Consider the following 26,776-nt stretch of genomic DNA (forward strand, 5'->3'; position numbering starts at 1 on the left):
TGTTCACCTGGGTAGACCTGACAAGGAACTGATGTTGTGGGATCCAGATTCTAGAAGCCCAGGGGGACTGTCTGTCATTCAGGTCTCCACAATCACGTCTTCCTCGACCAAAGTTTGACAAATCTTGAGTGCCAGTGAGTTCTCAGTTGTCCCATGACTTTAATAGCATATCTGGAAATCAGATCCTCTGATGATGGTAAGACAAAGAGTCATGGTTTACCATCCAGCTCGCCTGGGGACAGGACTAACATGCCTCTTAGGACAGTTAGAAACCCAATGAACACACAAGGGTAGCAGGAGAAAGTCCAATCTAAGAAAAGTATTATACTCATATAATTATACCATATTATATTATAGATTATGCTCATATAATAAGGAGGCCAGTGAATTCACAAATATCATGTATTATGAGTTGTTGTCATTCATTCACTTGCTCAGCACATATTTACTGAATGCCCACCAGGTGCTGGGTTCTAAACTATGCATTGAAGACAGAGCAGTGAGCAAAATATACAGAATTTTCTGCTCCACAGAAGGGGGTAAGGATAAGGACAAGTGACAAACAAGATAAACAGGCCGGCGCCGCAGCTCACTAGGCTAATCCTCCGCCTTGCGGTGCCGGTACACCGGGTTCTAGTCCCGGTCGGGGCACCGGATTCTGTCCCGGTTGCCCCTCTTCCAGGCCAGCTCTCTGCTGTGGCCCAGGAGTACAGTGGAGGATGGCCCAGGTGCTTGGGCCCTGCACCCCATGGGAGACCAGGATAAGCACCTGGTTCCTGCCATCGGATCAGCGCGGTGCGCCGGCCGCGGTGGCCATTGGAGGGTGAACCAACGGCAAAGGAAGACCTTTCTCTCTGTCTCTCACTGTCCACTCTGCCTGTCAAAATAAATAAATAAATAAATAAAATAAAAAATAAAACAAGATAAACAAGCAGCCAGTTGACATATGAGAGGGCAAATGCTATGGAGAAATATAATGCAGGAAAAGGGAGTAAGAATAAGTGTGCGTGCATGTGTGTGTGTGTGTGTGTGTGTGTATAGGTATAGAGTTGGTTTCTATTTTCAAAAACTTTCCTAGGAATGCCGCATGGAGAAGGTGATGTAAACAAAGCCCTGAAGCAAGTGAAGGAAGTAGGGCCATGTAAATGTCTGAGAGAGGAACACCCGAGGCAGAGGGAGCTGTGCGCTCCAAGGCCCCAGGGCAGCAGTGTGCCTGGCAGCTTTGAGTAACAGCGCGGCCAGTGTGGCTGCAGCAGGTGGTGAAGTACCAAGGTATTGGTGCGGGAGTGCAGGAGGGGGAGGAGCCTATAGGGCTCTACACACCCTCATAAGCGCTTTAACCTTTTCTCCAGGAAATCCTTAAGGGCGCAGAGCGCTCTAAGCTGAGCAGGGGCATGATCCAACTGATACTTCAACAAATTCACTTGGTCAATATGTCGAGAACAGACTTGAGGGAGCAAAAGCAATAGACAGGCTAGCCAGCCGCAGCATCCGAGGTGAGGTGATACATCACGTACCAGCTACGGCAAAATGACATCAGGGGCTAAATGAAGTGAGGGCCCTGCAAGATTGAAAGCTTCATCCCTGAGATCCATAACTAACTCTGACAGGTTACAGAGAACTTCTCTTTGCTCTCAGACCAATGTGACCAAGGGAACAGCAATAGGCTATTTAGCACTCACTCAGCTCAGTGCCCGATGCCCGGAACCACGAAACCAGCTCAGCTGTGAGAGCCCCAAAGAAAGGCTGCACGTCAGCAGAGAGCTGCCTGGAGCGGTTGCCTGAGCACAGCAGTGACAAACGGGAGAGGCTGCTGGAAAGGAAAGTGGAAGCAGTGCCCAGAGTTTTATCTTCTTTGTCCATAAAAGGAGCTCAGACACTTCACAGAAGCCTCCCGCGGGGCTCCGGCGCGCAGACCGCCATTCCCTCCCCGCGTGGATTTATGGCATCTCACCCATCGTAAGCGCAAGTTCTTCACGCAGTGAAACTCCTGTTTATTGAAATGGCTGAGATTCCAAAATCGACATTGGCTATCTGTTTGCTTAATCATCGTTATATTTCATCATTATTATGCCTTTCGAGAAGCAATTTCAGGGACCTAGTATTATAGGCAAGTCGATGTAACGGAGTCTCTGATCTTGCCTTTATTCCATTTTCTTGTCATGAAAAATATCTCTTACAGCTCATTAAGATACTTGGTTCTGACAACTTACTCTTTGGATGCTAAAAAGTTGTGTCTCGGATTGGCAGGGCTGGCAATTGCATGGCCTTGGTGCATAGCCTTGGCTAAGAGAATTCTGCACAGCAGAAAAGAGTTCAACCATGCATAGCCTCTATCCTGATGCTTTTCCCACTGAGTGCAGACTTGTCTCACAAGCCGTGTCCATCTAGGGCTACAGAAACTCACCCCCAAACAAGGAGAGCAGCTGAGAACTCCCTGAGAATCCTAGCCTTTGTCCATTGCAACCTTAGTTTCTGCCTTCATTGATGCCACTTTTAGAAATATCCTCTCAAGTTACCAACTCTTACCTTATCTTGAATTTAAGCAAAAACACATCATAACAATAATTAGGGTTTGTCTTTCTAACTCATATGAACAGCTAAGGATCTAACTAACAGTTATAATAATAAATGAATAATTGTATTAAGGTCTCTTCTCCATATTAACCAGATGTTTAACTTTAGATTCTTATATGGTTCCCTTAACATTTTTAAAAGTAAGGTGGCCTCTGTTTCCTTTAGCCTCTGGCCCCCTACTTGCTTTAATAGTTTCATTGGTTTACAAATTTCTAGAGTTCTGCAGCTGTAGTTTGTCAGGCTTTCATTAACAAATTATTAATGATGTTGTAAATGACTAACTTAAGAAAGCATTTGTAGGGGAAACCCCACAACAGTGGTGCGTGGCAGAGTTTTAGGATGAGCTGGAGGTGCAGAGGTTGTCCAGACAAGGCAATGCAGCAGCCATGATGGCCGATGCCCTCCCATCAGGGGTTTCTGGCGTCAGCTAAATGCCCTTGTGCGGCAGGTCACCACACCTGTGCTCCTGGGCCACACCCATCTGGAGAACCAGAGGTCAGAGGCACAGTCACAGAAGCATCTGGCCCGGTCCCCTACTTAGTTCTGTTGGTGGTGACTTAAAGAGCTACAAACAACACCTTCCTGGCCCTCCATTGCTGTCCCTAAGGCTCTACTGCCCCCCACCCTCGGCTGGGAGTCCCAGGGCTACATGTGTAGGGGAAGGGGCAAGGTCCCTCCTACACAATGGCGTTTGCCTGTGACAGCTGAGTGGTAAGCTCTTTCCTCTCCACCCTGCCCAGGTCAAGGTGGCCCTCCCCACCCTGCTGGAGCGTCTTCTTCCTGCCACAGCTGCAAGATGGAGAGGTGGCCAAGTGAATTCTGCACAGCTGAGAAGAGTTCAACTGTCTTTATTGTGTATTATTAGAGGGTGGTCTGCACCTGCGTGCCCACCAGCCAATCAGGCTAATTACCACGCCCCTCTGGAAGTGGATTAAAAGCCTGGGACACGGTGTGCCCAGCCCTTTCCCTTTTCTTTGGTCTTTTGCCATTGCAGACACCTGCTGCCCCTGCACCACCAGGACACGCGGCTTTCGGGCCACCTGCCCCATGCTTCCTGGCCTGCACGTTCCCCCACATGGCTGGCTCCTGGTGTTCAGTATGAACCCAGATTTCTCTCTTTCAGATAGGGCCCTCACTCTCCTATGCATTTCTCTCACTGAATAAAAGCTTAAAAATGTTAAAAAAAAAAAAAATAGAGGGTGGTCTGTTTCCAGGAAGCTAAAAGTGCTCTGAAATCCCTCATGATCATTCCTAGGGCACTAACACCCAGGAAAAGTGACCCAGGCATTGCTGCTTCTCACAAAGCCATGGGCCTTCCCTGACCCGGGTTAGGGTCAAAGCAAATAGCCACTTGCCATTGAGTTCTGAATGTTCAGGCTGGAACTCGCTGGGTTTCAGCACAGGGAGAAGGAACGTTTTCTTCTACCACTACAGCATCATGCGAAACAGGAGCCCCTGTAAGCCTCTGCCCCTACTCCTCTGCTTCCTTCCTTGTGATCTGGTCAGGCACCCCACCTGGCTGCCTACCTCTACCTGAGCTTTCCTGCACTCTGGGCCTGGGGGTCTAGGGAAGAGTGGGAGGAGGAGAGTGGGCAAAAGAAAAAGGAGTGGCAGAATCGAAGGGGGTTGGAAACAGCATCCTGCCAGTGATGTGTGTGCCAGCTGGCCTGACCCCCTCACAGGGCAGGTAGTGGCAGGGGTGTTAGACAACTGGTTCAGGTTGGGTATGAAGGGCACTCGAGGGAGTCAGCACTGTGGCATAGCAGGTAAAGCCACTGCCTGCAGTGCCAGCACTGCATATGGGCACGGGTTCAAATCCTGGCTGCTCCACTTCGATCCCATTCTCTGCAATGGCCTAGAAAAGCAGCAGAAGATGGCCCAAATCCTTGGGCCCCTGTACCCTCATGGAACACCCAGAAAAAGCTCCTGGCTCCTGGCTTCAGATCAGCCCAGCTCTGGCTGTTGGGGTCATTTGGGGGAGTGAACTAGTGGATAGAAGACCTCTCTTTCTCTGCCTCTGCCTCTCTGTAACTCTGCCTTTCAAACTAATTAATTAATTAAATTAAAAAAAAAAAAGACAGTTGAGGGTGCCTGTGAAATGGGTGGCACTGTCCCTGTGCCAACAGCCTAGGTCTCTGGAGGTCAGTGCACTGAGCAGGCCATTGCACAGAGGGAAAGAGAATGTAGAAGGGTTCCAGGTAAGAAAATGAACTAATTAAGGTCTGATCTGGAGGTGCACCACAGCTTAACTGGTTTACCCAGGCTTGTCATCAGGAGGAAAATAAGTTCCATAACCCAGGCCACGTGGGGGAATGTGAACACATTCCTCACTCCTTTATTACAAAGATTTTGGGTGAAACACATAGCTGTGCTGTAACAAAGAATGGGTTAAGGCCTACAAGGCAGCAAGGCAGGGGCCGGAGATGGAGGCGGGGGGAGTGTTGTGCAGGGTTTTGGATCTCAGACCTCTAAGGACTGAGTAGTCCTGCAGCTTCCAACATGCACTAACTGCTGTTTCCTCGTGGGTCCAATGGATTCAATCATCTTTGCTGCGCTTTGGGGAGGATTAGAGACAATACACGTAGAGTATTTAGCACAAGGCCCCACACGGGCTAAGCCCTCTATGAATAAAGCTTTAGCTATTATCAGAGTGCTAAATCACACTGGGGGTAAAATTTCTGTGTCCCACTTAAAACATACCTCCCAGGATATAGGCATCCAAAGGGAATCCCACAAAAAAATGTCCCAAATAAAAGGGCTCTAAGAGCCTCAGTGGCTTCAGGGAGCCCTATTCCCGGGCAGGGGACGGTACCGTAGCAATTCCAGAAGCCTCCTGAGCCGCAGCGGCTGTAGCTGGGCCTCTCCTTGTGGCCCTTCACATCCGCGGCGCACATCTCTCTCATCCCCACAGTGAACCTCCACACTGTGCATCCCTTCAGTTTTCCAGGTAAGAGCCTGGACAGCAAAAGACCAGCAGCTTACTTCAGCCAGAGCAGCGGAGGAATTGGGGTTGTGCCCATTTCCAACCCTAAAGCTCAAACTTGGAGCCATATCCCTAAGGTCTCCTTCCAGCTACAGTAAGCAAAAACCCAGAGCCAGATATGCTTCCCCCAACTGGGTGCTCCTCTCCCTCTTCCCACTCTCTCTCCCCTCCCTGGCTCGGGAGATGGCAGCTGTTCCATTCCCCTGGGAGTGAGATTGCGCCCCCCCACCCCGCGCGCCCCCCGTTGAAGCCGCTGGAATCTGGAGAGGTTGCACCTGGAGAGGTGTGCGTGGGAGAGGCTTGCACCTGCAGAAGTTGGCCTAATCCCGAGGAGCTGGCGCTCTCAACTTTCACATCACCCCTGCATCTCTCCTTACACCGCTGAGAACTCCTCACACCTGACGTAGGGCGGGACCGCCAGGGTATGCGCGTGTGGCGCGTGTGTGTGTGTTCATGCGTGGGTGCTGGGCGCACCGCGGAGGGAAGGGAAAAACGATCGCGACTGGGATTCACTGGGGTTTAATGCGCGGGGAGGGGCCACCTCAGCCTTGGCTATTACCTCAGGCTCTGATTTTCCTGCCGAGCGTGCGCCAGCGCCTCGCACGACCGTGCACAGTTTCGCCCCCTAGACAGGAGGGAGGTGACGCGGGGACAGCCAGGTGGGCAGTTCCCACCGTGTCGCTGTCGGAGGCAGAAGGCGAGGGTGCAGCTGAGGCGAGGTTCCTGCGGGAGCGCGGAGAGCAGGCTGGCAGTACCACCTGCTGAGGGCCTCCCAGGCCGAGCGAGCTTCGGGCAGTGCCACCAGCTATAAATAGGCCGCCGGGGACAGCGTGTGCGACCGCGCATCCCGCCGCGAGGGCCCTGATCACGCGCGGGCCCGGCTGCCCTGGAGGTCGCTGGGCTAGGACCCTGCGCCAGGGCTGGATGGGACGGTGGCCCCCGCACCCGGTCCGCTCCCGCCGACTCCGGCAGGACCCCCAGAGGAGGGCCGAATATGGAGCACCCGGGCGGGAGCCAGGGCCGCCAAAGGCCGCGGTGGACCCGCACTGCAGCAGCTGCTGCCCGCCTGGGACTCGCGGAGCCGGGCCGTGGCGCCGGGGCAGTCACACGGCGCGGCGGGGAAGGGGGGCACCGTGGCCCCCTCTCGGCTCCCGGGGGACGGGGCAGGGAGATCCCGGCTGCTGCCCGCCCCTCGCCTCCCCCGCGCTCGCCCAGCCGGGAGGAGGAAACGCGAGCCGCGCGCGCAGACACCTCCTCCTCCACCGCCTCCTCCTCCTCTTCGTCTGCCGCCGCCGCGGTCCGCGCCTCGGTGCCTGTTGCTGTCGTCGCCGTGGGACCCGCTCTGTCCTCTGCCGGGTGGAGAAGAGGCGGGAGTCCAGCCCAAGGGAGCCAGCCCCGGCCCCCGGCGGCGGGGAGAGCGCGGCTAGCCCCGCACGATGGATGCCCCGCGCGCCCAGGCCGGCCCCAGGATGCCCCCGAGCAGCACCTGCGCGCCCCGGCGGGGCCCCGGGTTCTGAGCGCACCGCCGCACAGGTAGGCGCCTTGGGCGGCTTCGCCCTCGTCTCCCGCCAGCCGCCGAGTCGGCGGGATCCCACAGCGGGGGACCCCTCGGGGTCCCTCGCTGCCCTCCTAGTTGGACGAAAACGAAACCTTGCGATGCACAAAGCCCCGGGAGCCCAGTCAGGCGTCTCCCCTGCCCTCTCTGGCTCGGTGGCCCCCGCGTCTCCCGCCTCCCCTCCCTCCGAGTATCTCCCGGGCTCTGGTGTTTGGAAGGCCAGATTGGGAGGAGGGTGGGCAGAGTCACCCCACGTCATCCTTTCAAAGTCCAGGGTACTTTGCAGTAGTAACTTTGGCAGCTCCACCCGTGCGCGCAACATTTCTTTCTATGGGCACATCCTGTCTCAGTCATTTTGAAACCAAACTGAAAGGTTCGCAGCGGCTTCCTGGTGGCGGCGGGATGGTGAGACCCTCCGCACTCCGCCACACCTTGCTGCTGGTTTGTGGAAGAGACGTCATTTTGTCTGAAATCCACCTGGACGTGGCTTTCCCTGTCGCGATTTTATTTGAAAATAGCCTAATCTGTGGAAGTTGCTTTAAAAGGAAAAGAAATCGAAAGTGATGGTTGTTCCCTCCACGACACGGTTTGATTTTCAGAGCGCCCCGAATGTGTGGATCAGCGTTCACTTTATCTCTGGCTCTTCCTCCCTTAGAAGATTGGACGATTTCAGCCTCTCCTGTAATCAGACTTTGAAAGAGCCTGTTTAAATGACCTGGTTTCAATGGGTCGGGCCCAAGAAGCTCGGCCATCTCCCCAAGTCCAGAGGTCTCAACTTTTGCCTGGGACCTGAGCTGAGTGCAGGGCCCCCTGGAGCAGTGCCTTCCCTTGGGAGAGCAGGAAGTCACTCTGCAGGAGTGGGGGATGCCCACCTCTGTGGCTCCTTGTTTCTGGGCGCTGGATCTGTGTGGGAGGGGTGAGGGTGGCAGAATGAAAAGAGTAGCAACCAAGAGGCTGGGACCCCACTTTGCAGGAGGGCTTGACAGCTTTCTGTCTTCACTTTCTGTCACTCCCTTGGGTTCGCCAGCCGAGTGAGTCCTGCCCCTTTTCTAGATGTGTTGAGGTATGACGTGTTTGAAATGTGTTCTCTTGGTGGTGGTGGGGGGGTGTACCTCACAGTCAGCCCCCTCCTAGGTCACCTCCTGCGGGGATAAGGGCATTGTGTTCTTGTTTGAGGAAGGTTTGATTGCCCTAGCGAACAGGTGTTTTAACAACTTTGTGCTGTCAGAGTCTCCTGTGTGTGTGTGTGTGTGTGTGTGTGTGTTGTAGGGGAATATGACCATAGCAAGTGTTGTCTTTCCAGATTTAACCGTAAGTAAGCATTGACATAACATGAGCGACTGGAGAGGGAGCGGAGTGTTGAGTGCAGGGATGTTTGTGTAATGTGTAGGGGGTTGTTTCCTGAAGTGACTACACCTAGGGACTATCCTGATAGTAACTGAGCCAAGGGGACATTAAAACGAGTAAGTGTGGTTCAAAATAGGAAACAAAATCATCAAGGAATAATGAAAACAAAGGCTTTTATGGGGATATGCCCAGCCATTTGCAAACCGGCAGAATGGGGGAGGGGTGGGGTGGGGTGGGGACTCCTTGGATGTGGTTATAAATCACAGATGACAGACCGGATTTTGTCACAGTTCACTGTGACCTGTTGGCGCTGACAGGGCTGGGGGCTTGGTGGGTGCCGCTGGCAGCCTCTGCTTTGCCCTTTCCTTGTCGCCATGCTGCCCTTCTCAAGTTTAATGGCCCCATCGCCCCAGCACTTGATCTGTTTCACAGCCCTTTCTTTTCTTGGTCATTAAGCCTGGAGGGGTGGACTCTGTTCATTAAAATGCCAGCGTCCACTCAGCAGCCACAGGGGGTGGGGGTGGTAGCCCTGTAGTGATATCAAAGGATCTGAGTTTCCCATCACAACTGTTACTTTCTGCATTCCCTTGATGATGTTTCATTTCTTCCTTTCCCATTCCACATTCCTATATGAAATGTTTTTTTAAAAGGTTCTTCCCAAAAGACATGAAGATTTCCATTTTTCAAAATTTTCTAAAATTCCAAGCTGACGTTTCCTTTTGCTGGGTTCTTGGATTAAAGGGCATTGTAGCTCTTTTCAAGTTTCAAGTGTTTGGAAAAAGATTTGTCATATTTGGACCACATGAAATAATCCTGACATTAAAGTTGCAATGAAACTGTGAAAAATGTAGAGAATATGTGTTAACACCAACAAAGAGACATCTAATTTTGGTGGTCCTGCTTGCTTTGAAAGAAGAGCCTTTTTCTCCGAAAATGATAATGTGCTTACTTAATTTTAACAACATATCATTTGTGACCAGTGGATTTAAACTTACAAAGTAGGTAGCACTTAGGGAGTTGTCACAATAAATGAATTTGTACATTTGAAGTGCTTAGAACAATGCTTGCTACATAGTGAGAACTCACTATTATTAATGGTATTCTGTAATTTAGCAGTTTAATATTTCTAGAGTACAACTTAGAGGCCAGGTAAATTCAGGTAGAACAACTTGGTCAATTCATTAGTTATTTGAGGCTTACTCTCTCCCAAAGATACTGTTACACTGGCAAAGCCATTTGTGCAGGAGCCAGATCTGGATTCAAATCCTGCCTTTGCCATTGATGAACAAGGGGATCCTTCTGTACAATGGGGGTGATAAAACACAGTTATGACTGTATGGAAGATCCTGTATGTACAGAGTCCAAGAGGAGGTTGTGGGTCAGCAGCTATGCCTTTGGCAAAGTGGTGAGGAACAGGCGGTAACTCCAGAGCCAAAGGACTTGGGTTCAAATCCTGATTCTGCCACTCCCTGCTAGTGGCTCGTTGGATAGATGACTCCCTTTCCCTGTGCCACCACTGTTCCTGTCTCACCTTGAGCTGGAGATGATGATGACCATATCGGTCTGTAGCAAGCCATATCAAAGATGGCAGCAAGAGTCCTTACTGCCCAGGGCTGTAAGATGCATAGTGTTTTTTTTTTTTTTTTAAGACTTATTTATTTGTTTGAAAGTCAGAGTTACACAGAGAGAGGAGTCTTCCATCCGCTGGTTCACTCCCCAGATGGCTGCAATGGCCGGAGCTGCGCTGATCCGGAGCCAGGAGCCAGGAGCTTCTTTCAGGTCTCCCATGTGGGTGCAGCGGCCCAAGGACTTGGGCCATCTTCTACTGCTTTCCCAGGCCATAGCAGAGAGCTGCATCAGAAGAGGAGCAGCCGGGACTATAACCGGCGCCCATATGGGATGCCGGTGCTTCAGGCCAGGACGTTAACCCGCTGCGCCACAGCACTGGCCCCAACACACAGTATTGTGTGTTAACTGTTGTTACTTTTAGGAGAGTACATAGGAGGAAGGGTTATACACAGTCCCTAAAGGTCAACTCTGTTATCCTGTGAAATGCAGTGTAAGAGAACACAGGAAGTGACGATGGTATTCTCTTTTTTAAAGATTTATTTATTTGAATGGTAGGGTTACAGAGAGGCAGAGGCAGAGAAAGGGAGAAAGGTCTTCCATCTGCCAGTTCACTCCCCAGATGGCCACGACAGCTGGAGCTGCACCAATCCGAAGCCAGGAGCCAGGAGCTTCTTTTGAGTCTCCCACTTGGGTACAGGGGCCCAAGGACTTGGGCCATCCTCCACTGCTCTCTCGGGCCACAACAGAAAGCTGGATCAAAAGTGGACCAGCTGGGATTCAAACCGGTGCCCATATGGGATGTCGGCACTGCAGGCAGCAGCTTCACCCACCACGCCACAGCGTGGGCCCCTACAGTGGCATTCTGAAGGCCTACGCTTATATTGGCTCTGATTTATGTAAGAAGGAAATCATTTGAAAGCCTTACTTTTGAGGCAGGTGTTTGGTCTAGCCCACTGGGTACAACTCCTGGCTCCATCTCCTGATTCTAGCTTCCTGCCAGTGTAGACCCTGGGAGACAGCAGGTGAGGGCTCAAATAGTTAGGTTCCGGCTACCCACATGGGAGACCTGTGTTGTGTTCCTGATTCCCAAGTCAGTCTCTGTCTTTTCCTGTCTCCCTCTCACATTAAAAAAATGAGGTAAATGTCCCTTTAAAAAACTTACACGTCAAACTAGAGCTGCAGCCCAATACTGGAGACGCTGTTTCAGGCACTCCCTGTGCTGGTGAGTGTCTCTCCCATCCAAGACTTGCTGCCCCAGTGGGTGACTGCTGAAGGAGCAACACACTTCTCTGATTGGGGTGAGATTCTCTGCAGGAAGTGGAGACACGGTGTAGCCAAGCCAGCCATCCTCCTGCGTGATGTCAGAGTGCTCGAGTCTGTGGCATAACTGCTCAGGTAGAGATGCCCACTCTATCTGGGATGAAGAACAGGGAAATGAAACCATTGGTTCACAAAGGGAAATAAGTGACCACCCAAGGGCTTCCTGTTCATCCTGGATCCCCAGCAGCAGTCATTGTTGGCTGGTCCTAACCTGGCCTGGAGCCAGAGGCCACCAGCACACCCTCTCTGCCACCTCCTCACTTTCCCTCCTCCCCTTTGGCTTGTGTTGCTAAACAAATTTCCTGAGGCTGGATATTTTAGCGTGAAAAAAAAAAACTGATCTGGCTCACAATTTTGGAGCCTGGGAGAGCCCCCTGACTGCGCCATCACAGCATGGCAGGTGGCATCACGTGATGGGAGTGAGCCAGAGGGTGAGAGTCACAAGGTGAGAGAAGAAGCAACAGAGCAAGGAGGAGATAGGCTCGGTCTTTCATATTAACCCAGTCTTGTAGGAACTAACTCACCGTGTGAGATATAACCACTCCGCTCAACCAGCATTAGTTCCTTCACAAAGGTGGACATGACCCAACCGTCTGCCACTAGGCCCCACCTCTTAAAAGTCCCACAACCCTTTGGGGCCGGCGCCATGGCTCACTTGGCTAATCCTCTGCCTGTGGCACTGGCATCCCATATGGGCGCTGGGTTCTAGTCCTGGCTGCTCCTCTTCCAGTCTAGCTCTCTGCTGTGGCCTGGGAGGGCAGTGGAGGATGGCCCAAGTGATTGGGCCCTGCACCCACATGGGAGACCAGGAGGAAGCACCTGGCTCCTGGCTTCGGATCAGCGCAGCACCAGCCGTAGTGGCCATTTGGGGGGGTGAACCAATGGAAGGAAGATCTTTCTCTCTGTCTCTCTCTCTCACTGTCTAACTCTGTCAAATAAAAAAAAAAAAAAATCCCACAGGCTTTCAATACCGTTAGGCTGAGGACCAACCTCCTAGCATCTGGAAGATAAACCATATCCAAACCATAGTGCCCCCACCCCACCAGCATTCTCCAAAGGTAAGGGGTGAAATTTCAGAGGCTGGCATTCTGTTAGCACTGGAAAGTCCCTGCACTGCTCTCTGTGGTTTGTGACGAGGGAGTAGAGGATGCTGGGAAGACAGGGGCTTCCCAGGAGGCAGCTTGCTGACACCCACCCTGATCAATAAATCCCGTTCGTTCTTCATGTTCCTCCCCCAAATGAATGTTCTTGAAGGGGAAGGTGGGAGCAGCTTTGCCATCCCCACACAATGCTGGGGACATTTGGTATCATCCATTATGAAAATTAGATTCACCAGATTTTTAGAGATAGAAGGACACCTGGGAGATGATCTAGCTTTATTCTCTTTAAATAAACTTAAAAATTGGAGAAGTGAAGTAACTTGCTCTTTCCACTTCACACTGGAAAGTGTTTTCATGAAGAAATTGGGGTTCTTTGCAGCACCTGCATGGGAGTCAAGGCCTTGGATTGTCCTAATTCTGTCACCAAACTTGGCCAAGCCACTTATGCATAACCCAGTAGCCTTGTTTGAGAAAAAAAAAAAAAAAAACCTGAATGACTTAAAATGACCTAGCAAACTCTAATGTTTGATGATTCTAAGCATGCTTCCAGGGGTAAGTGGCATGGCAGGATTCACTAACGCAATTCTTGAGATAGCTCTCAGGGAAGGGTATGTGTGTTACTCTGTTCAGGGTCTTTGTAGGTGGGAGTCGGGTAGAACGTGAAGGTCTCTCTGGGGGTACAGGGCTCGGACATGGGTGACGTTCCTACTGAGAACGTAAGCAGGGCTCGCTGGAGTAAGGGTCGTTGCATTTCTTGATGAGGCTGTGAAGAAAAGAGGCTTTCCTGAAAGAAGAGCTTCTACCTGGGGCTTAAGGATGGGTAGGCATTGACTGCAAATGTTGTGGCTTTAAAAAATCATCTAATGGTTGTTGGTGCTGTTTGAGTAATTCACCTGTTTTATGGACCTTTTTATTGGAAAGTAACACTCACTTAGTCTAAGTTGCCATGGATCTTGCATGAGCAGAACTTGAATTGTTTATAAATATTTTGGGGTACATCTGAGGATTAATATTATTTGATAGTTTGTAGTGTTAAGGTCTAGTCTACTTTTTTATTTTTTAATTTGAGAGGCAGGAAGAGGGAGAGTGCTCTTATCCTTCGATTCACTCCCCAGTTTCCTGAATCAGCCTGAGCTTGTCCAGGCCAAAGCCGGGAGGCAGGATCTCAATCCAAGTCTCCCACATGGGTGGCAGGAACCCAACTGAGCCATCACTACTGCTCTCCAGGGCTTGTGTTAGAAGGAAGCTGGAGTCGGGAGCCAGAGCTGGGTATTGAACCCAGGTACTCTGACACAGGAGGCAGGCATCTTTTTTAATTTTTGTTTTTTGACAGGCAGAGTGGACAGTGAGAGACAGAGAGAAAGGTCTTCCTTTTGCCGTTGGTTCATCCTCCAATGGCCACCACGGCTGGCGCATCGCGCTGATCCGAAGGCAGGAGCCAGGTACTTCTCCTGGTCTCCCATGGGGTGCAGGGCCCAAGCACTTGGGCCATCCTCCACTGCACTCCCTGGCCACAGCAGAGAGCTGGCCTGGAAGAGGGGCAACCGGGACAGAATCCGGCGCCCCGACTGGGACTAGAACCCGGTGTGCCGGTGCCACAAGGCAGAGGATTAGCCTATTGAGCCACGGCGCCGGCCCAGTAGGCAGGCATCTTAACCACAGTCCTAACTGCTGGACAAAACATCTGCCTTTCATCTGCTTTTTACAGAGAAACTAAGGATGTGCCACAGCTGGTTCAAAAGTGAAAACGTTAGGCAAATAGTTTTGTAAATGACATGGCATCACTAATTGATGACTGATTATTACCAAGTGATTTAAATGAATAAATTGTATAATTTTTGCACTGTGTACATATCCAGCCTTAAAAGAGAATAGGCAGTAATTCTGCTCTGCTTGCTGCCACCATATTTACAACTGCCTCATCTGAAATAATTGATAAATCCCTGATCTACCCTTTGTAATAATTCTACTTCAAACACGTCTTGGGATTAGCAGCTGTCAACGGTTAGAACTTGAAACAGATCCAGTTACAGGAGAGGAAATCAAGCCAGATATTTAATGTCACTTTCACCTGTAGACAAAAAAGAGAAAAAAGGAAGAGAGGTCATTACTTATGGGATTATAGGAACTTCAAGTCTGTTTTCATTGTCAGAGAAGCTGTTGTTTAAAGGAGAAGAATCAGGGACTACACTTTCATGAAATATATTTGAGCCCTAATAAAGTATTGATTGATTTCTGGACTTTTGAGAATTTACAATAAGAAAATTAGTTCTGAACTATGTTCAAATTGTATTATAAAAGTTTGCGCTTAGCATATGTGCCTATGTAAAACATAGAAAAGTACAAAATAGGGTCTGGCATTGTGACATAATGGGTTAAGCCACCACCTGTAATGTGGGCATCCCATATGGGCCAATTTGAGGCCTGGCTGCTCCGCTTCCCATCCAGCTCCCTGCTAATGCACCTGGGAAAGCAGCAGCAGATGACCCAAGTGCTTGGGGCCCTGCCCCCACATGGGGAACTTGGAGGAATCTCCTGGCTCCTGGCTTCGGCCTGGCCCAGCCGTGGCTGTTGTGACCATTTGGGGAGTGAACCAGCAGGTGGAAGATCACTCACTGTGATACAGGTGTCACCTAGCCTCTGGCGATTAATGATCAGAGAATTGACATCAATGCTTATTCTCTGGCTACTGATATTGCTGTGAGTACTTGGTTCTCCTCCATGACCTGGGAGTCTCATGTCTCCTGCCAGCAGGTTAACCAGTGGCAGGCTGACTTGTTGGCTTGCAGTAAGCTGAAACCTCTAATGCTTTACAGTTTGTGACAGCTATCGTGTTCCAAGAAGAGAGGAACAGTATGCACTGCTCTGCTTGCTACCACCATATTTGCAACTGCCTCATCTAGACTAATTGATACATCTCTGATCTCCCCTTTGTAATAATTCTGTGGCGCATCTTGGGTGAGGAATTGCAACTACTTGTCTGTCTGCACAACCAAAGCGCATCAAAGAGGGCATCATGGGGGAGAATATAGAGTTGGAGATAACGAAGCATGCAGTTCCAAAGAGACCTGCCTGCCAGGGAGAAGAGCTTAGATGTTATGGGGACCTGGAACTCAGGCTTCCGTGGAGGAAACCACTTGGGAACCATCAGGGTGTTCCTGGGAGACGCAGTCTTGTGCGGCAGTCTACAGGACGGGCTTGCGAGTCTGGTGCAAACTTGGCGTGTCTGCCTGTGATGAGTGGCTCAAGCCACTATTCCCTAGCGTCTCGTAGTCATATCTAGCTGTTCAGGTCTGATGACAATAAAGCAACAACACATGCAAAGTGCCTGGCACTGGGTGAAAGAAAGTGGCGGTGGTCACCAGCAGGAAGATACCATGTGATTGTTGGCAGCAGCAGACTGGGTGAGATTATCAACAAAAGCAGCTGGGGTGAGGAGGCGGTGCAGGGGAATGAAAGCACTCAGAGGACCTGAAAAGAAGCCACCAGAAAGGTGAGATGAGAAGCAGAAGTGTTTCAGGGAGGAAAGCTGGTTAATGTGGGGAAGTCCATCAGAGCGGGCAAAGCAGTTAAGGATTAAAACGCCTTGTCTGGATTTCCCAACCTTGGAGGACCAGGGAGACCTTAATGGGAGCAATTGTAGGGCAAAGAGAACTTACACGGCGGGAGTGGATGGACAGTAGGAAGCAGAGAGAGTAAGTGTAGACTGTACCTTCCAGATATGTGCGTAGAAAATGGAGAGAAGGAAGGGTTGTGATGGGGGGAAGAGGGGGAGGTTGAAGATAAGGGGACACAGTGGGGTTTTTTGAGATGGGTGGACCTTATTCATTCTTTGAAAATATTTATTGAACCCATCCTCTGAGTTAGACACTGTGCCAGGCCCGGGAGCCATGTGGGTGTATAAGGCAGATGAAATCCCTGCCTGCGTAGTTTCTCCTTAGCACATGTGTCTGCTCAGAGCAACTGAAGGTGCAGGGAGTGGATGAGTAAGGAAGAATACTCGAGATAACTGGACAATGCAGCTTCAGACAGCATCCAGTGGGTCAAGAGGACTTTAGGGTGAATCAAATGTGGTTGTTGAACATAGAGAGGGAAATGCTGTTGAGAGAGTCTGAGTCTAGTAGAAGCCACACTGACTTTGACTGACAAGGAGAGGCAAGATGTTGGGGTGATGGCCTTGTAGGACACAAATTAAATAAAACAACGTGGAGCCAGCGCTGTGGCATAGTAGGCTAAGCCTCTGCCTGCAGTGCTGTGCTGGTTTGTGTCCTGGCTGCTCCTCTTCTGATCCAGCTCTCTGCTAATGCACCTGGGAAAGCAGTGGAAGATGACCCAAGTGCTTGGGCCACTGCATCTGCATGGGAGACCCGAAAGAGGCTCCTGGCTCCTGGCTCCAGATCAGCCCAGCTCCGGTCATTGCAGCCATCTGGGGAGTGAACCAACAGTTCAAAGACCTCGCTCTCTCTGCCTCTGTGTCTCTGTAACTCTGCCTTTCAAATAAATAAATACATCTTAAAAAAACAAACGCTCTCAGCGCAGCGCTGTGAGACGTCCATTGAACAACAGTTTCCCAGTGGGGTCTTTGTACCCTGTAATGAGTGTGACACGTGCACCATTTGTAGCCTTTCTATGTAATATAATTTCAAGAAGGCTCTTTCTAGACAGAGCAGCTTGTTGAAACTAATATCCATTTCTTCTTACATGTGGGTTTCAGACTCTTAAGTTCTTCTGAAATAATAGCTCTTTGAAACTAGCTATGGCTACGACTTCATTAAATTCTAATGTCTGTTTTTCTCCCTCAGGATTCTGTTTCAGACGTGTGTGAAATAGGTTGCTCGCTTGAAAATAGAAACACAGTGCAAGGTTTTGCTGAGCCCCCTGCCTTTTCCCAAGATGGAACCGATCACCTTCACGGCGAGGAAACACGCCTTTCCTAACGAGGCCTCGGTGGACTTCGGCCTTCAGCTGGTGGGCTCCTTGCCGGTGCACGCTCTCACCACCATGCCCATGCTGCCCTGGGTTGTGGCAGAGGTCCGGAGGCTCAGCGGGCAGACCTCCAGAAAGGAGCCCGTGACCAAGCAAGTGCGGCTTTGTGTTTCGCCCTCCAGACTGAGATGTGAACCCGACCTGGGCAAGAGTCAACCGTGGGACCCACTGATCTGCTCCAGCATCTTTGAGTACAAGCCTCAGCATGTGCACAAACTGATTCACAACAGTCATGACCCCAGTTACTTTGCTTGCTTGATTAAGGAGGATGCCGCCCGTCGGCAGAGTATCTGCTACGTGTTCAAGGCTGACGATCAAACAAAAGTAAGTTGCGGAGGGCATCGCCACGGTGATGACGTGGCTCTGTGTTTTTTATTGAATGGGGTTGGGGAAGGGGATCAGGTAGTTTATTTTAAGCATAGTGGAATGTATAAGGAAATAATGTTACAGTTATAGAGTATCTGGATTTTTGGTTTGTGTGGCTTGTTTCTTCATTGTTTCCTTTGAAGGCCATTTGATAGCAGATACTAGAAGTTAAAAGTTTGAGTTCAAACGCTTGTCAGAGAGGTCTGTCTAGAAGTTCAGCTCACAGCTGAAGTGTTAGGATTTGAGTTCTTTAAGATGTATTTTCTTGAGCAGCGCTTCTCAAACTGAGCCCTTGTTAAAGTGCAAATCCTGATTCCGTAGGTCCGGGGTGGACCCAGGACTGCATTTCTCAGCAGCTGTCAGGTGATGCACTGCCACCCCTTCGCACATTGCACTGGGGGCAGCAGAGTTCTAGATCGGTCATCCCCACAGTTTTTAAATCCCTTGAAAAAAATGCTGCTATTTGTAAGCTGTATGAAAATACGCTCAGCCAGTTTCCCCAGGCATAGTGTTCCTGTAGGCGAAGGCCATTGATGAGAACAGTGGATATGACTCTAGGTTTTGATACCATGAGGGGTTCTCTTGTGTTTTCTTCCTGGTGCTGACCTCACGTCAGCACTGACTAGCTTGTTATTGTTTTATCGTATGTTGCATTTGAGAAAAACACCTGAGTCAGGCTGTGTTCCAGAGACTGCAATTTTCTCGGTGATTTGTGTGCTTGTCCTGTTCTGAGCATCGTTTGTAGCTCTGTGCAGAATTCATTTGAAGTTTCTTGTCCGTTTTGTGAGAATTATCTTAGATCAATTTGAAGATCTCATCCATTTAGCCATTTTCTCAGCTGGGCCCATGAAAAATGCAATTTGGTCCAATATATAGAGGACAAATAAATTGGTGAGCTAACCTCGTGGGCTGAGAAATCCCTCTGCTGCTGTGGGTGCCAGATAAACCTGTAACTCCAGCTTTGAGCCGTGCACACCAGGGGAGGATGCCAGTGCCATTCCATATGGTAAATGGCGGTAAAGCCCAAGGTTTTCATATTTTCAAACAGTAAATACAAATAGTAATGCTAATGTTCTGTGTTGCACCCCTTTAGGATATTTTGCATAGTCTCATGATTATAAGAACCTCATATGGGAATAAAATCCTTTAGGTCCATGTACAGTTGGTCACTGGTATCAGCAGATTCCACATCTACAGAATCAATCAACCAAAAATGAAAATATTCAGGAAAAGTATCTGTGCCAAATGCACACAGACCTTTTCTCTTGGCATTATTCCCTAAACAATACAGTGTCACTGCTATTTACATAACATTTACATTGAATCGGGTTCACAAGTCATTAAAAAGATGATTTAATCTTACAGGAGGATGTGTGTAGCTTATATGCAAATACTATGCCATTTTTTAATATAAGGGACTTGAGCTCTATGGATTTTGGTATCTACAGTGCAGGGTGGGTGGCAAAAGATGGAGATTCACTTTTGTATGTTCATTTGTTGGTTCTTTTTTTAAAAAAGATTTATTTATTTATTGGAAAGGCAGAGTTACAGAGAAGCAGAGGCAGTGAGAGAGAGAGAGGTCTTTCATCTGCTGGTTCACTACCCAAATGGCAGCAATGGCCTGAGCTGAACCGATCTGAAGCCAGGAGATGGGAGATTCTTCTGGGTCTCCCATGTGGGTACAGGGGCCCAAGGATTTGGGCCATTTTCTACTGCTTTCCCAGGCCATAGCAGAGAGCTGGATCAGAAGTGGAGCAGCCTGGACTCAAACTGGTACCCATATAGGATGCTGGCACTGCAGGCTGTGGCTTTACCCACTACGACACAGCACTGACCCCAATTTTTTGGTTCTTGTACTCATTGTCTCCGTGATTGCTGTTCCAGGCATCATTAGAGAGGATATTAGCAGAGGCTAGTAGGAAGGCAGAAGCATCAGTAGGGAATAGAACCATATACTCCAAGAGCAAGACGTGATAGAAAGAGAATGGAGTCACTCCTAGAATGTAGGGCAAGCTTTTGGAAATAAAAGGTAATGTGAACTTCAGGAAAACCATCTTACCCACAGAATCCACCACCTGTCTTACTATAAATCATTCCATGTTCTTGTCCCAGCGTCTCCAATGCACACTGCAGCATCAGCTTAGGGGGGCAGGAGGAAAACTTCCTGGATTCCATTCCTATCTCTGCTGCTCGCAAACTCGGTGACCTCAGGCAGCTGAGTCTGTTTCCTCATCCAGACCTGGGGATGTTTATCTCACAGAGGTGCTCGGAAGAAGAAATGAGGTAGAACAGGACTTGAAAGTCGGTAAGCATTCATGGCTACCAGGTTTTTTATTCAAGAATCTTTTACTACAAGCAGATTATACATTAATTTCATTTCCATTCTTAGGGAAAAAGAAAAAATATACTGGGATGTGTGTCTTCAGCTCTCAAGGATGAGACACTGGGCATCCTTGAGCAAACTCTTATAAGTTAGACACTTAATAATACTGCATAAATCTACTTAGTGGCTCCTATGATTTGGGCAGATTCCAGAATGAATGAAAAAGAGAGGATTGGGCAACCTGTGTGCCAGGCCAGCAGCGTGGAAGGACTGCTTCCTTGGGGAGAGTTTTTTTTTTAACTTTTATTTAATGAATATAAATTTCCAAAGTACAGCTTATGGATTACAATGGCTTCCCCCCCATAACGTCCCTCCCACCCGCAACACTCCCCTTTCCCACTCCCTCTCCCCTTCCATTCACATCAAGATTCATTTTCCATTCTCTTTATATAGAGAAGATCAGTTTAGCATACACTAAGTAAAGATTTCAACAGTTTGCTCCCACACAGAAACATAAAGTGAAAAATACTGTTTGAGTACTAGTTATAGCACTAAATCTCAATGTACAGCACACTAAGGACAGAGATCCTACATGAGGAGTAAGTGCACAGTGACTCCTGTTGTTGACTTAACAAATTGACACTCTTGTTTATGGCATCAGTAATCACCCTAGGCTCTTGTCATGAGCTGCCAAGGCTATGGAAACCCCGTGAGTTCACTGACTCTGATCATATTTAGACAAGGCCATGGTCAAAGTGGAAGTTCTCTCCTCCCTTCAGAGAAAGGTACCTCCTTCTTTGACCCATTCTTTCCACTGGGATCTCACTCGCGGAGATCTTTCATTTAGGTATTTGTTTGTTTGTTTGTTTGTTTTTTTCCCCAGAGTGTCTTGGCTTTCCATGCCTAAAATACTCTCACGGGCTTTTCAGCCAGACCTGCATGCCTTAAGGGCTGATTCTGAGGCCAGAGTGCTGTTTAGGACATCTGCCATTCTATGGGTCTGCTGTGTATCTCACTTCCCATGTTGGATCGTTCTCTCCCTTTTTTATTCTATCAGCTAGTATTTGCAGACACTATTCTTGTTTATATGATCCCTTTGGTTCTTAGTCCTATCATTAAGATCAATTATGAACAGAAATTGATCACTGGGACTAGTGAGATGGCATTGGTACATGCCACCTTGATGGGATTGAATTGGAATCCCCTGGTATGTTTCTAACTCTACCGTTTGAGGTAAGTCAGCTTGAGCATGTCCCGAATTGCACATCTCTTCCCTCTCTTATTAAGAGCTGTTCAGTACTTTATGCTTTTGACTCTTTCCCAAAACCTCTTACAGCCCTCTGAGAACAGGATGTGGCCAATCATTGAGAGACCCGAGAGGAGGAAGCAATTTTAACTAAATTCTGTAATTGGAGCTTCCAGTCTTATCCAAAGTGGAGAGCTGGCTTTATTCTATACGCTAAAATGCCATGGCTGAAATATGAATTCGTTCTTAAGTTACTTTTGGCTTGCGTACAATTCTCACAAGCACACAATGTCATTACTCAGAGTATAAATTGCTATCATCCTGTTCACTTCGTGAAAGTGTCGTTTGCAGCCTAGGTACCTCAGTCTGTGCTCTTGTTGGAAACTGAACGGTCAGTGTGCTGGCCGTCGTTCCACTGGCGTGATGTCCGGTACGCTCTTGGCACATCACTAGCACTGGTACGTCATAGTACGGGATTATCAGAGTAGCAGCGTGCTAGCCTCTCCGTCATTTCTCTGGAGCATTTGCGACATTTGCTCAGTGACATAATTGTTCAGGTTAAGGCCTCTTGTGCACGGATGAGGTCAGCATCAGGGGGCCTCACCAGAGGGGCCACATGCATTGACCGCCAAGGTCATCAGCACAGAATGACCCTGAGAAGAAACCCTGTGGTCAGCAACTGAATTAACTTGCTGAAGAATGTGTAAGCAGAAGAGACATATAAGGGATAATTTTACAAGCACACGGTGAGACTGTCTTTCCCATTCCACGTCCCACAGCACAGACTCAAGCTGCTCCACCCAGAAGGGCAGCCACGATCCAGTGCGTTGGGACAGCAGTGCGCACTTTTTGGCTGGAGGACCCTTTTTCCCTCTTCAGAATTATTGAGGATCCCAAAGAGCATTCACTTATGTGGGTATACCCATCAACACTCACCGTATTTGAAATTAAAACTGAGATGTTGTAAAGACATTAATCTATTTAGAAATGAAAGTGAGCAGGCATTTCGTGTAGCACGTAAGAGGCTGCTCAGGACGTCTGCATCCCGTATCGGGTGGAGTGCCTGGGTTTCAGTCCTGTCTCCGCTTCCACTTCCGCTTCCAGCTTCCTGCTTATGGGCACCTTGGAAGGCAGCAGGTGATATCTCAAGTACTTGGGTCCCTGCCACCCATGTGGGAGATCCAAACTCCTGACCTTGGCCTGGTCCAAGGTCATTTGGGGAGTAAACCAGTACATGGACTTTATCTCTCTGTCTCTCTCTACCTTTCAAATAAATAAAAACAAACAAAAAATTTTTAAATAATAAAAATAAATGTGGTAAACCTCTTACATGTTAATATAAATAGTATTTTGTGCATATTAGCTATATTTTCAATAAATATCAATAATGTTGGTGTAGTTTTACTTTTTTTTTTTTTTCAAATCTTTGTAATGTCTGCATTAGCAAAAGATGAGCTGATTCTCACTTCTGCTCCTCCATTCCTTCTGGTGTGATACTTCATTTCAGTTGTGTATATGGAGAAAATTTGGCTTCATACAGATACGTCATGGGAAAATGGAGAAGCGTGTTAACCTTTTTAGAAAAATGTGGGTGTTTTTCCTTTTTATTTTATTTTATTTTTATTTGAAAGACAGAGCTACAGAGAGAGGTAAAAACAGAGAGGTCTTCCATCCTCTGGTTCACTCCCCAAATGGCCGCAATGGCCGGAGCTGCGCCGATCTGAAGTCAGGAGCCAGCAGCTTCTTCTGGGTCTCCCACATGGCTGCAGGGGCCCAAGCACTTGGGTCATCTTCTACTGCTATCCCAAGCCATAGCAGAGAGCTGGATGAGAAGAGAAGCAGCCGGGACTAGAACTGGCACCTACATGGGATGTTGGTGCTTCAGGCCAGGGCTTTAATCCACTGCACCACAGTGCCAGCCCCAAGGGTGTTTTTCTTTGATACTATAACAAACTTTACTAATGGTAGTTATTTAAAGGTTAGCTGCAATATGGACTCTGAAACCATTTCAGAGCATCTTTTCAGTTTGTTATATGAAATTCATTGACCCCTGTTGTGCTTTAATGAATGTTGGAAGCATGTGGGGTTCTGGACCAGCATACGCTGATTATTTGGGAAATATTGGCTTATATTGAGTTGTGCAGACCACAGTCAGAACTGCTCTCTTAGGGAAACTGTGTTTTCTAGTCCCTTCTTGCATGTACCTTAACGCATCAAGAACTCTGCAAATTACTGCAGCAAGACACACTTTAACTTCGCTAGCACTGGTTTGTGAGACCATAGGTGACATTTTCTCAAAATACCATGAGCACCCCTGAGAGCACGTGTGAACAGAGTGGTATCAGGATCTGGGTTAAGGTGTAGTTTTGCATTTGTGTCCAAGGTAAGAAATGGACGTATCTGGTGTGGGTATTTGGGGTAGCGGTTATGACCCCAGTTAGGGAGCCTGCATCCCATGTCTGAGTGCTGGGTTGAGTCCCAACTCCCCTCTTCATTCCAGCTTCCTGCTAATGCACATCCTGGGAGGCAGAGGTGATGGTTCAAGTACTTGGGTCCCTGCCTGCCCTGTGGGAGACCAGCATGAAGTTCCTGGCTCCTGGCTTCTGCCTGGGCTAGCCCCAGCTGTTGCAGTCATTTGAGGAGTGAACCAGTGAATGGATGGGATCTATCTTTCTCTCTCTCTCAAAAGATAATAAGATAACAAATTAAGTTAAAAAAAATAATGAAGATATCCATGCTGGAAAACTGATGGTTGTATGAGTGGCCCTGACTAGACCTTTACCCCATCACATCACAAAGAAGTCAAAAGCTTGGCTGGGCTCATGCCTAGGCAAATGGTCAAGTCTGGGAAACCATGGGGCAGTTCTTTAGAATTTCTTCCTCTTTGTCCTTGGAAGGCCATTGGATCTGCCACTCTTCCAGGGACCACTGAGAAAAGTAGTGCATATTAATCCTTGCTTTAGCCATGGAGCAAGAAGCTCTGCTTGGTTTAAAGAGACCTTCCAGGCCAGCACTGTGGCTCACTAGGCTAATCCTCTGCCTGTGGCACCGGCACACCGGGTTCTAGTCCCGATCGGGGTGCCAGATTCTTTCCTGGTTGCTCATCTTTCAGTCCAGCTCTCTGCTGTGGCCCGGGAAGGCAGTGGAGGATGGCCCAAGTCCTTGGGCCCTGCACCTGCATGGGAGACCAGGAGATAGCACCTGGCTCCTGGCTTCAGATCAGCACAGCGCGCCGGCCATAGCAGCCACTTGGGGGGTGAACCAACGGAAGGAAGACCTTTCTCTCTGTCTCTCACTGTCTAACTCTGCCTGTCCCCCTCCAAAAAAAAAAAAAAAAAAAAAAAAGACCTTCCAGCCCCGAGTAGGGAGTAGTGGAAAAAGTGTTGGACTGGTGCCATGGACATCCTGTGTCTCTGTTTCATCACTGAGACGGTAATAGGTAGAAGACAAAGATGAGCTAGTTTGGGGATGCAAGGAGAAGACAGTGTGGGGGACCCAGGGTGAGTCAGTAGAAGGGGGAGTGCGAGGATTTTTTTTGAACTTCTGTGCGTTAACATACTCGAAATACATAAGGGCTGTCCAGCACTGTCCCCGGCTGTGGTCAGGGTCTGACCCCTGGACTTGGCGTCCAGTCTGAGCACGGCGGGGGGGGGGGTGCTTCTGAGCTTGCAGGAGACATGTCACTGGTGCGGGCGTGCTCACCAGCATCCCTGTTCTGCAGAATCGCTGGCTTCATTCCTCCCCCTCATAAGGACGGTATTTCACATCTTGCTGGGAGAAGGGAGGAAGAATTTTAGGAAGACGGTATGGGAAAAGGAACATGCGGCAGGGGTCAGGGACAGGAGAGTGGAGCTGGAGAGGTGGAGGTTCAGAGTCTGCGTGGAAGAGGACTTCGTTAGATGCTGTGGAAGAAGACATTGGAGCCCATTAATGTCCTCTGAGAGAATGATTTCTTAGCCTAGACTGACTTTATGGAAGGTGACGCGTCTCGCACACTGAGCTATGTGGACTCTTAGCACTAACTTGAGAACTCCTTGGCTGTTTGTAGACTTCAATGAAAAGCAATCAATGTTGCTGTTTGCAATTTCCAGGAACGTGTCTTCCTATTCCTGCAGGAGGCCATGTATACTTATCATCTTTCCCGCGAACCGCACAGAACCTAGAAATACTCTCTGCACTCAGCTGCCTTGCATGTGAAATGACAAGGTGGCTGAAAATTGTTTTCCTGACTTGCAGGATTAATGCTTCCTTCCCTGCTATTACTAGCTAGCATTGCTTTGGCTATTTTATTTAACTTTGAAATGTTTTGGCATTTTATTTTTAATTGTAGGTTTGTTTTAGTTGCTTTTTAAAAAGAGATTTATTGGAGGCAGTGCTGTGCCAAAGTGGGTAAAGCTGCCACCTGCAGTGCCAGCATCCCATATGGGCTCCAGGTCAAGTCCCAGCTGTTCCACTTCCAATCCAGCTCTCTGCTATGGCCTGGGAAGGCAGTGGAAGATGGTCCAAGTCTTTGGGACTCTGAGCCCATGTGGGAGACCTGGACGAAGCTTGTGGCTCGTGGCTTCGGATCGGCGCAGCTCTGGCCATTGCAGCCAATTGGGCAATTGGGGAGTGAACCAGCAGATGGAAGACCTCTCTCTCTCTCTCTGCCTCTCCTCTCTCTGTGTAACTCTGACTTTCAAATAAATAAATTTTTTAAAAAGAGATTTATCTATTAATTTTTATGTATTTGAAAGGCAGGGTGTCAGAAAGAGGGAGAAATGAGAGCAAGAGAGAGAATGAGATCTTCCATCTGCTGGTTCACTCCCCAAAAGCTGTAAAAGTTGGAGCTGGGCCAGGCTGAACAAGATCCTGGAACTCCATCCTGGTCTCCCATGTGGGTGGCAGGCACCCAAACAGCTGGGCCATCTTCTGCCTTCCCAGGTGCATTAGCAGGGAGCTGGATCAGAAGCGGAACAGCCAGGACTCGATATAGGCCTCACAGGAGGCAGTTTAACCTGCTGCACACAACACACGCCCTGGTTCGGTTCCTTTTACCCATTTGTTTTAGGAATTCACAATCTACTTGGAATTTTGAGCTTGCAACTTAAAATATGCACCATTTATTTTAGGATTTCCAATAAAGCCTGGCTTCCGTTGCATGTCTTGTTTAGCTGTTTCATTGGCAGCTCATTACTTTTTTTGCTATAGTGGAGATAGAAAATTACAACACTGGGTAGGAGCCTTTGATTCCTGAGGGTACTCATTCTACAGAACATAGTATTGCTCTCCAGATACGCTGTCTTTTCCTCCTTTGGTATTTGGTGCTCATCATTGCTAAATTTCAGTCTCTCTTGCTACTCAGGGAATAGCTCTGAGAAGGTTCAGTGAGGTCTGTTTGGGAGGACTTCTACTTCTTATCAAT

The 26,776-nt window shown here is 48.8% G+C and overlaps 2 protein-coding genes across 3 annotated transcripts in view; one reads left to right on the top strand and one right to left on the bottom strand.

Annotated features, from left to right (window-relative positions):
• Nucleotides 1-4,877: 4,877 nt before the first annotated feature.
• Nucleotides 4,878-10,019, bottom strand: LOC127485988 (collagen alpha-2(I) chain). Its single transcript, XM_051829638.2, has 5 exons — nt 9,994-10,019; nt 7,988-8,018; nt 6,120-7,189; nt 5,390-5,532; nt 4,878-5,131 (listed from the first exon to the last, which is right to left on the bottom strand). Exons 1-5 carry the CDS (start codon nt 10,017-10,019, stop codon nt 5,118-5,120), a joined length of 1,284 nt encoding a protein of 427 aa, XP_051685598.2. The 3' UTR covers nt 4,878-5,117.
• The window catches only part of TBC1D1 (TBC1 domain family member 1), a 219,701-nt gene continuing 199,730 nt past the window's right edge, over nt 6,806-26,776 (top strand). For both annotated transcript variants that reach the window (XM_017350653.3, XM_051830768.2), the window contains exons 1-2: nt 6,806-7,093; nt 17,254-17,761. In XM_017350653.3, the coding sequence (XP_017206142.2) occupies nt 17,345-17,761 (417 nt within the window). In that variant the 5' untranslated portion in view covers nt 6,806-7,093; nt 17,254-17,344. The remainder of the gene's footprint in view (nt 7,094-17,253; nt 17,762-26,776) is intronic.

The sequence above is a fragment of the Oryctolagus cuniculus genome, chromosome 2, assembly GCF_964237555.1.
Source record: "Oryctolagus cuniculus chromosome 2, mOryCun1.1, whole genome shotgun sequence".
Classification (NCBI taxonomy): Eukaryota; Metazoa; Chordata; class Mammalia; order Lagomorpha; family Leporidae; genus Oryctolagus; species Oryctolagus cuniculus.

Bases quoted from the DNA above. Each gene is read 5' to 3' on its own strand.
- LOC127485988 (XM_051829638.2), bottom strand. From the start codon at position 10,019: ATGGTCATCATCATCTCCAGCTCAAG. The intron at 8,019-9,993 runs GTGAGACAGGAA...CCTCCCACACAG, and splicing joins ATCATCATCTCCAGCTCAAG to ATCCAGCGCCCAGAAACAAG. The intron at 7,190-7,987 runs GTGGGCATCCCC...TCGTCCAACTAG, and splicing joins AGAAACAAGGAGCCACAGAG to GAGGGCAGCGAGGGACCCCG.